Here is a 14,726-nt window from a genome sequence, read left to right as displayed (position 1 = left end):
AAAGAGTCGGCATAAATGGGTCTTTTTCTGATGGGCAGTCAGTGACTGGTGGGGTTCCGCAGGGATCATTTGATTTGATTTGATTTATTGTCACATGTATTAACATACAGTGAAAAATATTGTTTCTTGCACGCTATACAGACAAAGCATACCGTTCATAGAGAAGGAAAGGAGAGAGTGCAGAATGTAGTGTTACAGTCATAGCTAGGGTGTAGAGAAAGATCAACTTAATGCAAGGTAAGTCCATTCAAAAGTCTGACAGCAGCAGGGAAGAAGCTGTTTTTGAGTCGGTTGGTACGTGACCTCAGGCTTTTGTATCTTTTTCCCGACGGAAGAAGGTGGAAGAGAGAATGTCTGGGGTGCGTGGAGTCCTTAATTCTGCTGGCTGCTTTGCCGAGACAGCGGGAAGTGTAGTCAGAGTCAATGGATGGGAGGCTGGTTTGCGTGATGGATTGAGCTACATTCACAACCCTTTGTAGTTCCTTGCGGTCTTGGGCAGAGCTGGAGCCATACCAAGCTGTGATACAACCAGAAAGAATGCTTTCTATGGTGCATCTGTAAAAGTTGGTGAGAGTCGTAGCTGACATGCCAAATCTCCTTAGTCTTCTGAGATAGAGGCGTTGGTGGGCTTTCTTAACTATAGTGTCAGCATAGGGGGACCAGGGCAGGTTGTTGGTGATCTGGACACCTAAAAGCTTGAAGCTCTCAACCCTTTCTACTTCGTCCCCGTTGATGTAGACAGGAGCATGTTCTCCTTTATGCTTCCTGAAGTCGATGACAATCTCCTTCATTTTGTTGACATTGAGGGAGAGATTATTGTTGCTGCACCAGTTCACCAGATTCTCTATCTCACTCCTGTACTCTGTCTCGTCATTGTTTGAGATCCGACCCACTACGGTGGTGTCGTCAGCAAACTTGAAAATCGAATTGGAGGGGAATTTGGCCACACAGTCATAGATGTATAAGGAGTATAGGAGGGGGCTGAGAACACAGCTTTGTGGGACACTGGTGTTGAGGATGATCATGGAGGAGGTGTTGTTGCCTGTCCTTACTGTGAGTTAGGAAGTTCAGGATTCACTCACAGAGGAAGGTGCCGAGGCCTAGGCCATGGAGTTTGGAGATGGGTTTCGTGGGAATAATGGTGTTGAAGGCTGAGCTGTAGTCAATAAATTTGTTATCAATATGTTCCAGGTTGAGTGTAGGCCAGGAAGATGGCGCCTGTTGTGGACCTGTTGCAGTGGTAGGCAAACTGTAGTGGATCCAGGTAGTCCGGGAGGTTGGAATTGATTCGTGCCATGACTAGCCTTTTGAAGCACTTCATAATGATGGATGTCAGAGCCACCAGCACTGGATCTATGCTAGGACCCCAACTGTTCACATTATATATTAATGATTTGGAAGAGGGACCTAAATGTATTATCTCCAAATTTGCAGATGATACAAAGTTGAATGGGAGGGTGAGCTGTGAGGAGGATGCAGAGATGCTTCAGCGTGAGTTGGGCAGACTGTGTGTGTGGGCATATCCATGGCAGATTCATTATAATGTGGATAAATGTGAGGTTATCCACTTTGGGAGCAATAATAGGAAAACTGATCATTACTTGAATGGGTGTAAATCGAGAGAGGTGGACACTCAGCAAGACTACCTAACCCTGTTAGAATTTTATAAGTTTCTATGAGATCTCTCTCACTCTTCTAAACTCCGGTGAATATAATTCAAACCAACTTCGTCTCTCCTCATATGACAGACCTGCCATCCCAGGAATCAGCCTGGCAAATCTTCGCTGAACTCCCTCTATAGTAAGGACATCCTTCCTCAGATACAGACACTAAAACTGCCCACAATACTCTTGGTGTGGCCTCACCAATGTTCTATATAATTACAGCAAAACATCCCTATCCCTAAACTCAAATCCTCTCGCTATGAAGGCTAACATACCTTTTGCCTTCTTTACTGTCTGCTGTATCTGTGCGCTTACGTTCAGCGACTGATACATGAGGACACCAAGGTCATGGTAGATTCAGAAAGAATCTGTTGTGGATAGTTTGGAGGGATGTCAGAAGTTGCAGCGAGACATAGATAGAATGCAAGACTGGGCGGAGAAGTGGCAGATGGACTTCAACCCGGATAAGTGTGTGGTGATCCATTTTGGCAGATCCAATGGGATGAAGCAGCAATATAATATGAAGGGTACCATTCTTAGCAGTGTAGAGGATCAGAAGGACCTTGGGGTCCGGGTCCATAGGACTCTTAAATCGGCCTCGCAGGTGGAGGATGCGGTCAAGAAGGCGTACGGCGTACTGGCCTTCATTAATCGAGGGATTGAGTTTAGGAGTCGGGAGATAATGCTGCAGCTTTATAGGACCCTGGTTAGACCCCACTTGGAGTACTGCGCGCAGTTCTGGTCACCTCATTACAGGAAAGATGTTGAAGCCATTGAAAGGGTGCAGAGGAGATTTACAAGGATGTTGCCTGGATTGGGGGGCATGCCTTATGAGGATAGGTTGAGGGAGCTTGGTCTCTTCTCCCTGGAGAGACGAAGAATGAGAGGTGACCTGATAGAGGTTTACAAGATGTTGAGAGGTCTGGATAGGGTAGACTCTCAGAGGCTATTTCCAAGGGCTGAAATGGTTGCTACGAGAGGACACAGGTTTAAGGTGCTGGGGGGTAGGTACAGAGGAGATGTCAGGGGTAAGTTTTTCACTCAGAGGGTGGTGGGTGAGTGGAATCGGCTGACGTCGGTGGTGGTGGAGGCAAACTCGTTGGAGTCTTTTAAGAGACTTCTGGATGAGTACATGGGATTTAATGGGATTGAGGGCTATAGATAGGCCTAGAGGTGGGGATGTGATCGGCGCAACCTGTGGGCCGAAGGGCCTGTTTGTGCTGTGGCTTTCTATGTTCTATGTTCTAGAATGTTCCCGATGGTAGGGGAGTCCAAAACTAGGGGTCATAGTTTGAGGATTAGGGGTAAAGCTTTTGGAACTGAGGTGAGGAGAAATTTCTTCACCCAGAGAATGGTGAATGTGTGGAATTCACTACCTCAGAAAGTAGTTGAGGCCAAAACGTTGTCTGATTTCAAGAAGAAATTAGATATAGCTCTTGGGGCTAAAGGGATCAAGGGATATGGGGGGAAGGGGAGGATCATGATATTGAATTTGATAATCAGCCATGATCGTAATGAATGGCGGAGCAGGCTTGAAGGGCCGAATGGCCGACTCCTGCTTCTAGTTTCTATGTTTCTATGTAGGTACACCCACAGTGCTGTTGGGGAGGGAGTTGCAGGATTTTGACGCAGCGACAGTGAAGGAACGGCGATATCGGTGGTGAAGGGAGTGAATGATTGTGGATGGGGTGCCAATCAAACTGGCTGATTCTTTTCCTAAATGGTGGCAAGCTTCTTTTGAGTGTTGTTGGAGCTACACTCATCCAGATAAGTGGGGAGTATTCCATCATACTCTTGATTCATGTCTAGTAGATGGCGGACAGACTTTGGGAAGTCAGGAGGTGAGTTACCCTGCGCAGAATTCTTAGACACTGACCTGCTGTTGTAGCCACAGTATTGATATGGCTGGTCCAGTTCAATTTTTGGTCAATGGTAACTCATAGGATGCTGATCGGGGGGAATTCAATGATGGTAATGCCTTTGAACGTCAAGAGGAGATGTTTTGATTCTCTCTGGAGATGGTCATTGCCTGGCACTTTATTTGACACTTGTCCGCCCAAGTCTGGATATTGTCCAGGTCTTGCCGAATATGGGAACAGACTGCTTCAGTATCCGAGGAATTGTGAATGGTGCTGAACATTGTGCAGTCATCAGCGAACATCTCCACTTATGAACATATTATGGAAGGAAGGTCATTGATGAAGCAGCTGAAGATGCTATTAGTGAGAGGCAACATGGTTTTGTGAAGGGGAGGTCGTGTCTCATGAACTTGATCGAGTTTTTCGAGGAAGTGACGAAGATGATTGATGAGGGTAGGGCAGTGGATGTTGTCTACATGGACTTCAGTAAGGCCTTTGACAAGGTCCCTCATGGCAGACTGGTGCAGAAGGTGAAGTCGCATGGGATCAGAGGTGAACTGGCAAGGTGGATACAAAACTGGCTCGGTCAAAGAAAATAGAGGGTAGCAACGGAAGGGTGTGTTTCTGAATGGAGGGCTGTGACAAGTGGTGTTCCTCAGGGATCAGTGCTGGGACCTTTGCTGTTTGTAAAATATACAAACGATTTGGAGGAAAATGTAACTGGTTTGATTGGTAAGTTTGCAGACGACACAAAGTTTGGTGGATTTGCGGATAGTGATGAGGACCATCAGGGGACACAGCAGGATATAGAACATAGAACATAGAACATAGAAAGTCACAGCACAAACAGGCCCTTCGGCCCACAAGTTGCGCCGATCACATCCCCACCTCTAGGCCTATCTATAGCCCTCAATCCCATTAAATCCCATGTACTCATCCAGAAGTCTCTTAAAAGACCCCAACGAGTTTGCCTCCACCACCACCGACGTCAGCCGATTCCACTCACCCACCACCCTCTGAGTGAAAAACTTACCCCTGACATCCCCCCTGTACCTACCCCCCAGCACCTTAAACCTGTGTCCTCTCGTAGCAACCATTTCAGCCCTTGGAAATAGCCTCTGAGAGTCCACCCTATCCAGACCCCTCAACATCTTGTAAACCTCTATCAGGTCACCTCTCATCCTTCGTCTCTCCAGGGAGAAGAGACCAAGCTCCCTCAACCTATCCTCATAAGGCATGCCCCCCAATCCAGGCAACATCCTTGTAAATCTCCTCTGCACCCTTTCAATGGCTTCAACATCTTTTCTGTAATGAGGTGACCAGAACTGCGCGCAGTACTCCAAGTGGGGTCTAACCAGGGTCCTATAAAGCTGCAGATCAGTTGGAGACTTGGGCAGAGAGATGGCAGATGCAGTTTAATCCGGACAAATGTGAGGTAAATGCATTTTGGAAGGTCTATTGGATGGGAAATATACAGTAAATGGCAGAACCCTTAAGAGTATTGATAGGCAGAGGGATCTGGGTGTACGGGTACACAGGTCACTGAAAGTGGCAATGCAGGTGGAGAAGGTAGTCAAGAAGGCATACAGCATGCTTGCCTTCATCAGCCGGGGCATTGAGGTTTAAAAATTGGCAAGTCATATTGCAGCTTTATAGAACCTTAGTTAGGCCGCACTTGGAATATAGTATTCAATTCTTGTCACCACACTACCAGAAGGATGTGGAGGCTTTGGAGAGGGTACAGAAAAGATTTACCAGGGTGTTGCCTGGTATGGAGGGCAGTAGCTATGAGGAGAGGTTGGAGAAACTTGGTTTGTTCTCACTGGAACGACGGAGGTTGAGGGGGCGACCTGATAGAAGTCTACAAGATTATGAGAGGCATGGACAGAGTGGATAGTCAGAAGCTTTTTCCCAGGGTGGAACATAACATAAGAAATAGGAGCAGGAGTAGGCCATCTAGCCCCTCGAGCCTGCCCCGCCATTCAATAAGACCATGGCTGATCTGAAGTGGATCAGTTCCACTTACCCGCCTGATCCCTATAACCCCTAACTCCCTTACCGATCAGGAATCCATCTATCTGTGATTTAAACATATTCAACGAGGTAGCCTCCACCACTTCAGTGGGCAGAGAATTCCTGAGATTCACCACCCTCTGAGAGAAGAAGTTCCTCCTCAACACTGTCCTAAACCGACCCCCCTTTATTTTGAGGCTGTGCCCTCTAGTTCTAGTTTCCTTTCTATACTCTTGTATTACAAGAATTTCCTAAGTGGAAAGAATCTCTCCACCTCTACCCTATCCAGCCCCTTCATTATCTTATAGGTCTCTATAAGATCCCCCTTCAGCCTTCTAAATTCCAACGAGTGCAAACCCAATCTGCTCAGTCTCTCCTCATAATCAACACCCCTCATCTCTGGTATCAACCTGGTGAACCTTCTCTGCACTCCCTCCAAGGCCAATATATCCTTCCGCAAATAAGGGGACCAATACTGCACACAGTATTCCAGCTGCGGCCTCACCAATGCCCTGGACAGATGCAGCAAGACATCTCAGCTTTTATATAAGAGTCAATTACTGGGGGGCACAGGTTTAAGGTGCGAGGGGCAAGGTTTAAAGGAGATGTACGAGGCTGATCTTTTACACAGAGAGTAGTGGGTGTCTGGAACTCGTTGCCGGGGGAGATAGTGGAAGTAGATACGGTAGTGACTTTTAGGGAGCGAATTGACAAATACATGAATAGGATGGGAATAGAGGGATATGGTCTCCGGAAGGGTTGGGGGTTTTAGTTCAGTCGGGCAGCATGGTCGGTGCAGGCTTGGAGGGCCGAAGGGCCTGTTCCTGTGCTGTAATTTTCTTTGTTCTTTGTTTTTGGTTGGGCCTGGGACATAATCCTGAGGAACCCCTGCAGAAATGTCCTGTAGCTCAGATGATTGGCCTCCAATCACCACAAATATCTTCCATTGTTACAGATATGACTTCAACCAGCAGAGGGTTTTCCCCCTGATTTCTATTGATTCCAGTTTTGTTGGAGCTCCTTGATGCCACACTCGGTCGAATGCGGCCTTGATGTCAAGGGCAGCCACTCTCACTTCACCTCTGGAATTCAGCTCTTTTGTCCATGTTTGAACCAAGGCTGTAACGAGGTCAAGAGCTGAGAGACCCTGGCGAACCCAAACTGGGCGTCACTGAGCAGGTTATTGCTGAGCAGGTGCTGCTTGATAGCGCTGTCGATGACCCCTTCCATCACTTTACTGATGATCGAGAGTAGACCCAGTAATTGGCCGGGTTGGATTTGTCAAGTTTCTTGTGTACAGGACATACCTGGGCAATTTTCTACATTGTTGGGTAGATGCCAGTGTTGTAACCGTACTGGAAGAGCTTGGCTAGGGGAGTGGCAAGTTCTGGAGCACAAGTCTTCAGTACTATTGCCGGAATGTTGTCGGGGCCCATTGCCTTTGCAGTGTCTTCACTTTGAGAAAATGTTTAACTCTCTGAACTCTCCCAGCTCATGGTCTCCAATTCTGGTGTTCAAAGATGTGGTTTCTCAATGGTTCTCGCTCTTTCCTTTGACAGATGTTTTTGGTTGTTCGTGCTAAGCTTCTTTACCCCTGCTGGAGCAAATGTGACTGAACTGACTGGGATGTTTGGGCAGATTCAGTCTCCCAATTATCCGGAAGGATACCCAAGTGATTTAGACGTAACCTGGAATATAACAGTACCCGCTGGATTTCGAATCAAGCTCTACTTCATGCATTTTGACCTGGAGCCCTCCTATCTCTGTGAATACGACTACGTGAAGGTGAGATGGAAGCACCCCTCCCCAAACATTTTAACATTTTTACTTTCATTTGCACTCAATGCTGTCGATTACAATTTGACATCAATACTTGTCATTTGGATTGAATTTGATATCAAATTTGATAGCGAACGCCAAGCTATCCCCGTGCATTCAGGAGTCTGCATTGAAAAATACAAGTTAATTAATTACTTAAATGATATCTAAATTTATTCAGATTTTGTTTAGTCCATAAAAATGTTTCCACTGTGCAGTAACAGCTTGAGAGCATTGTTATCCCCATCAGCACTGAATTGAGTTTAGTCTCAAGGTCGATATATTCAATCCCACCCACTCCCCAGGTCTCAGCGTCTAAACTCTCCTCCTTTCTCACCCCAGTCTCCATGCAGTAAAAGCTTGAGAGCATTGCGCAACTGACCATTTAGTTATTATTTTCACCCAGGATGGGTGATATTAAATGATAATTATCATCTTTTCTCATTGTCATCCTGCAGAGATTACAACTATAAATCCCACCAAACATTTCCTCTGAGCCAGCTGATTATCTCCCTTACCCCCCCCCTCCCCTTCTTCCCCCCCCTCCTTTCCCCTCCCCTCCAGCTCTCCCACTCCTTTCCCCATCCCTCTCCTCCTTCCCCCTCCCTTCCCTCCTCTGCATAAAACCTGGAAGTGACATTCTCCTGGGCATCAGAGTAAAGATTTGAAATTGATCCAGAAGCAGCATTACGGAGCAGGCATGGGGATTTTGGGGGTCTCCGCACTCAGAGCAACTACGGGGGTCTCCAAGGCCTGGAGGTTGGAAGGAGGGGAGAGCTGGGTGACAGAGAGAGAGAAAGGAGGGAGGGAACAAGGGGAGGCGGGTAAGGGAGATAATCAGCTGGTTCAGAGGAAATGTTTGGTGGGATTTATAGTTGTAATCTCTGCAGGATGACAATGAGAAAAGATGATAATTATCATTTAATATCACCCATCCTGGGTGAAAATAATAACTAAATGGTCAGTTGCGCAATACTCTCAAGCTTTTACTGCATGGAGACTGGGGTGAGAAAGGAGGAGAGTTTAGACGCTGAGACCTGGGGAGTGGGTGGGATTGAATATATCGACCTTGAGACTAAACTCAATTCAGTGCTGATGGGGATAACAATGCTCTCAAGCTGTTACTGCACAGTGGAAACATTTTTATGGACTAAATAAAATCTGAATAAATGTAGATATCATTGAAGTAATTAATTCACTTGTATTTTTCAATGCAGGTTAATAAGGCCTTTGATAAAGTTCCACATAGTAGGCTACTCTGGAACATTAGATCACATGGAATCCAGGGAGAGCTGGCAAACTGGATATACAATTGGCTTGATGGTTGGAAGCAGAGGGTAATGGTGGAAGGATGCTTGTCGGACTGTGACTAGAACATAGAACATAGAACATTACAGCGCAGTACAGGCCCTGCGGCCCTTGATGTTGCGCCGACCAGTGGTACCAATCTAAAGCCCCTCTAATCTACACTATTCCAATATCATCCATATGTTTATCCAATAACCACTTGAACGCTCTCAACATTGACGAGTCCACCACTGCTGCAGGCAGGGCATTCCACGCCCTTATTACTCTCTGAGTAAAGAACCTACCTCTAACATCTGTCCTATATCTCTCACCCCTCAATTTAAAGCTATGTCCCCTCGTGCTAGCCAACACCATCCGAGGAAAAAGGCTCTCACTATCCACCCTATCTAATCCTCTGATCATCTTGTATGCCTCTATTAAGTCACCTCTTAACTTTCTTCGCTCTAACAAAAACAACCTCAAGCCCCAGGGTGTGTCTCAGGGGTCAGTGCTGGGCCCATTACTATTTCTTATCTATATCAACGATTTGGATGAGAATGTACAAGGCATGATCAGTAAGTTTGCAGATGACACTAAAATAGGTGGTATTGTAGACCGCGAGGAAGGTTATCAAAAATTGCAGCAGGATCCTGATCAGCTAGGGAAATGATAAGAGTGAGGTAGTTGCATTTTGGAAAGTCAAATCAAGGTAGTACATTCATGGTGAATGGTAGGACTTTAGAGAGTGTCGTGGAAGCTCCCTCTACACTGTCCCCATCAAACACTCCCAGGACAGGTACAGCACGGGGTTAGATACAGAGTAAAGCTCCCTCTACACTGTCCCCATCAAACACTCCCAGGAAGATACAGCACAGGGTTAGATACAGAGTAAAGCTCCCTCTACACTGTCCCCATCAAACATTTCCAGGACAGGTACAGCACGGGGTTAGATACAGAGTAAAGCTCCCTCTACACTGTCCCCATAAAACATTCCCAGGTCAGGTACCGCACGGGGTGAGATACAGAGTAAAGCTCCCTCTACACTGTCCCCATCAAACATTCCCAGGTCAGGTACCGCATGGGGTTAGATACAGACTAAAGCTCCCTCTACAATGTTCCCATCAAACATTTCCAGGACAGATACAGCACGGGGTGAGATACAGAGTAAAGCTCCCTCTACAATGTTCCCATCAAACATTCCCAGGACAGTTAGAGCTTGGAAATTATGTCTTAATTATGGAGTGCTGATCTGAAAATCTTCCTCTTTGATCTCTCTCTTAAGAGCCAAGAGCCAGGATTGATTTACTGGAAAGTTCAAAATGCAAGTCTCTGCTGAGTCTTTTGCTGCAGTAAATGTTGGCAGCTCCAATAAGATTTGTTTATGTTGCAGCGAACTTGTGAAACACATTTCCGTTCCCAGACTTTGAACAATCAGATCAACAGCTGGAGTGAAGACTGCAACTCAGTGGCGCATCTCCGAGCAGCTGTCTCGAAATACAACTACAAAATCTGTGGAGACAGTGTGGAGAGAGCTTTACTCTGTATCTAGCCCCGTGCTGTACCTGTCCTGGGAGTGTTTGATAGGAGACAGTGTAGAGGGAGCTTTACTCTGTATCTAACCCCGTGCTGTACCTGTCCTGGGAGTGTTTGATAGGAGACAGTGTACAGGGAGGTTTACTCTGAATCTAACCCTGTGCTAGAACAAAGAACAATACAGCACAGGAACAGGTCCTTCGGCCCTCCAAGCCCACGCTGCTCCCTGGTCCAAACTAGACCATTCTTTTGTATCCCTCCATTCCCACTCAGTTCATATGGCTGTCTAGATAAGTCTTAAACGTTCCCAGTGTGTCCGCCTCAACCACCTTGCCTGGCAGCGCATTCCATGCCCCCACCACCCTCTGTGTAAATACGTCCTTCTGATATCCAGATATCCATGTTAAACCTCCCCCCCCCCCTCACCTTGAACCTATGACCCCTTGTGAACGTCACCACCGACCTGGGAAAAAGCTTCCCACCGTTCACCCGATCTATGCCTTTCATAATTTTATACACCTCTATTAGGTCACCCCTCATCCTCCGTCTTTCCAGTGAGAACAACCCCAGTTTACCCAATCTCTCCTCATAACTAAGCCTCTCCATACCAGGCAACATGCTGGTAAACCTCCTCTGTACTCTCTCTAAAGCCTCCACGTCCTTCTGGTAGTGTGGCGACCAGAACTGGGCGCAGTATTCCAAATGCGGCCGAACCAACGTTCTATACAACTGCAACATCTGACCCCAACTTTTATACTCTATGCCCTGTCCTATAAAGGCAAGCATGCCATATGCCTTCTTCACTACCTTCTCCACCTGTGACGCCACCTTCAAGGATCTGTGGACTTGCACACCCAGGTCCCTTTGCGTATCTACACCCTTTATGGTTCTGCCATTTATCGTATAGCTCCCCCCTACGTTAGTTCTACCAAAATGCATCACTTCGCATTTATCTGGATTGAACTCCATCTGCCATTTCTTTGCCCAAATTTCCAGCCTATCTATATCCATCTGTAGCCTCTGACAATGTTCCTCACTATCTGCAAGTCCAGCCATTTTCGTGTCGTCGCAAACTTACTGATCACCCCAGTTACACCTTCTTCCAGATTATTTATATAAATCACAAACAGCAGAGGTCCCAATACAGAGCCCTGCGGAACACCACTAGTCACAGGCATCCAGCCGGAAAAAGACCCTTCCACTACCACCCTCTGTCTTCTGTGACCAAGCCAGTTCTCCAACCATCTAGCCACCTCCCTTTTTATCCCATGAGATCCAACTTTTGCACCAACCTACCATGAGGGACTTTGTCAAACGCTTTACTGAAGTCCATATAGACGACATCCACAGCCCTTCCCTCGTCAACCATTCTAGTCATTTCTTCAAAAAACTCCACCAGGTTAGTGAGGCATGACCTCCCTCTCACAAAACCATGCTGACTATCGTTAATGAGTTTATTCCTTTCTAAATGCGCATACATCCTATCTCTAAGAATCCTCTCCAACAACTTCCCTACCACGGACGTCAAGCTCACCGGCCTATAATTTTCCGGGTTATCCTTCCTCCCCTTCTTAAATAACGGGACCACATTAGCTATCCTCCAATCCTCTCGGACCTCAACTGTGTCCAGTGACGAGACAAAGATTTGCGTCAGAGTCCCAGCGATTTCATCTCTCGTCTCCCTGAGCAGCCTTGGATAGATTCCATCAGGCCCTGAGGATTTGTCAGTCTTTATATTCCCTAAAAAACCTAACACTTCCCCCTTGTAATGGAGATTTTCTCTAACGGGTCAACACTCCCCTCCAAGACACTCCCAGTCAACACATCCCTCTCCTTTGTGAATACCGACACAAAGTATTCATTTAGGATCTCCCCTACTTCTTTGGGGTCCAAGCATAATTCCCCACTTTTGTCCCTGAGAGGTCCGATTGTTTTCCCTGACAACCCTTTTGTTTCTAACGTATGAATAAAATGCCTTGGGATTCTCCTTAATCCTGTCTGCCAAGGACATTTCGTGACTCCTTTTTGCCCTTCTAATTCCTCGTTTGAGTTCTTTCCTACTTTCTTTGTACTCCTCCAGAGCTCCCTAAGTTTTTAGCTGCCTGGACCTAACATACGCCTCTCTTTTCTTTTTGACCAGTCCCTCAATTTCCCTGGTTATCCACGGTTCTCGAATCCTACCCTTCCTATCCTTTTTTACAGGCACATGCCTATCCTGCAGCCCTAACAACTGTTACTTAAAAGACTCCCACATGCCAGATGTGGATTTACCCTCAAACAGCCTCTCCCAATCAACAGCTGCCAATTTCTGCCTAATCTTACTAAAGTTAGCCTTCCCCCAATCCAACACCTTACCCTTGGGACACCACTCATCCTTTTCCATCACTATCCTGAAGCTAACAGAATTGTGGTCACTATTTGCCACATGTTCCTCTACCGAAACTTTGTACCTGTACCTGTCCTGGGAGCATTTGATGAGGACAGTGTCGAAGGAGCTTTATTCTGTATCTAACCCCGTGCTGTACCTGTGCTGGGAGTGTTTGATGGGGGACAGTGTAGAGGGAGCTTTACTCTGTATCTAACCCCGTGCTGTACCTGTCCTGGGAGTGTTTGATGGGGACAGTGTAGAGAGAGCTTTACTCTGAATCTAACCCCGTGCTGTACCTGTCCTGGGAGTGTTTGATGGGGGACAGTGCAGAGGGAGCTTTACTCTGTATTTAACCCCGTGCTGTATCTGTCCTGGGAGTGTTTGATAAGTACAGTGTAGAGGGAGCTTTACTCTGTATCTAACCCCGTGCTGTACCTGTCCAGGGAGTGTGTGATGGGGACAGTGTAGAGGGAGCTTTACTCTGTATCTAACCCCGTGCCTTACCTGTCCTGGGAGCGTTTGATGAGGACAGTATAGAGAGAGCTTTACTCTGTATCTAACCCCATGCTGTACCTGTCCTGGGAATGTTTGATGGTGGACAGTTTAGAGGGAGCTTTACTCTGCATCTAACCCCGTGCTGTACCTGTCCTGGGAGTGTTTGATGAGGACAGTGTAGAGGGAGCTTTACTCTGCATCTAACCCCGTGCTGTACCTGTCCTGGGAGTGTTTGATGGGGACAGCTTAGAGGGAGCTTTACTCTGCATCTAACCCCGTGCTGTACCTGTCCTGGGAGTGTTTGATGAGGACAGTGTAGAGGGAGCTTTACTCTGTATCTAACCCCGTGCTGTACCTGGATTCCTACATTGTATTCCATCTGCCAAGTTTTTGCCCATTCACCTAACCTGTTGTATCCCTCTGCAGATTTTTTGTGTCATTATGGAGCATTTGCAATAAGGTAGATGAATTAACAGCGCAAATAGATGGAAACGGTTCTGAGATAGTTGCAATTACAGAGACACGGCTGCAGTGTTTCCGGGGATGGGAACGGAACATCCAGAGGTACTCATCATTTCGGAAGGGAAAGGAGGCATTGTTAGTAAAGGAGGAAATGAATACAATGGTGAGGAAGGATATTGGCTCAGAAAATTGTGATGTGGAATCTGTATGGGTGGAGATAAGGAACACCTGGGGGTTGTCTACAGACCACCAAACAGTAGTGGAGATGTAAGGGAAAGTATTAAACAAGAAATCAGATGCATGCAATAAGCGTACAACTGTAATCATTGGTGACTTTAATTTACACATAGATTGGGCAAACCAAACTGTTATGCTTCGTTTTCAGAAATTCTTACATACTTGATGCAAGAGCAAAACAGTGATCTTTATAAGAAAACCTAGTCCTTTATTTTTAGCAAGTACAAGCTTTTTGGAGAATCGCTTTTCTAACTCAGCACAGTGTTCTGAGTGTAGCCAAGCGATACTACTACAACATGGGGGAAGGTTCCTCCCTTTATACTATTTTTACAGCAATTAGACATGTACACACTGTTGCTTCACCCAAATCACGTGTTTAGCCACAGTAAAATACAAAGACAGTTTGAGAAAAAAACAAATATGTCGAAACCCCACCCCCCAGTTGCCATAGAAACTACACGTCTACCATTGTTCGAGTGTGAGATAGCAACCATTTCCCATATATCTTGGGATGCTTGCTATCTCCCTCAAACAAGGAGACAGTAGCAGAGTCCAGCCTGGACCGGTCTGTTCGAGCAGGAGTTTATCGACAAGGTCAGGAACAGTTCAGAATAGGGAATATGTGCTGATTGTTCACAAATTGTTCAAAACAACAAGATAAGTTTTTCAAATGGCCAAGATCATAGGAAATTAATGGGATGTTAACCCCTTAACATCTCATTCCCTCCTTTTATCATTCCATGATAACACTAACCTCTTTAGAGGGGAACTTGTGCTCTATGATATGCTAGGCATTGGCAAACACCCTTCAATAAGCCTAGCAGTAAGCAAACTACCAGGATAATGACTCCCAGGTGCATCAGCATCCCTCCCCAGTCTCCAAAGAGGTTACCAAAAGGCCACCAGCCAGGAGGATTGGAGTTCTTAAAGTTTTGCCCTTCAGCCCTAATTTTCTCAGCGGTCTTTTTAATGTGCTCAGCTAAATCAGTG

General features: G+C 46.3%; 1 protein-coding gene across 3 annotated transcripts in view; it reads left to right on the top strand.

The window, feature by feature from the left end:
* The window catches only part of masp1 (MBL associated serine protease 1), a 250,250-nt gene that overhangs the window by 13,283 nt on the left and 222,241 nt on the right, over positions 1-14,726 (top strand). For all 3 annotated transcript variants that reach the window (XM_078204208.1, XM_078204214.1, XM_078204221.1), the window contains exon 2: positions 7,096-7,321. In XM_078204208.1, the coding sequence (XP_078060334.1) occupies positions 7,096-7,321 (226 nt within the window). The remainder of the gene's footprint in view (positions 1-7,095; positions 7,322-14,726) is intronic.

The sequence above is a fragment of the Mustelus asterias genome, chromosome 3, assembly GCF_964213995.1.
Source record: "Mustelus asterias chromosome 3, sMusAst1.hap1.1, whole genome shotgun sequence".
In the NCBI taxonomy this organism is placed as follows: domain Eukaryota; kingdom Metazoa; phylum Chordata; class Chondrichthyes; order Carcharhiniformes; family Triakidae; genus Mustelus; species Mustelus asterias.
Note: the sequence above shows the minus strand (reverse complement) of the source record. Positions and strands in the feature narration are given on the sequence as shown.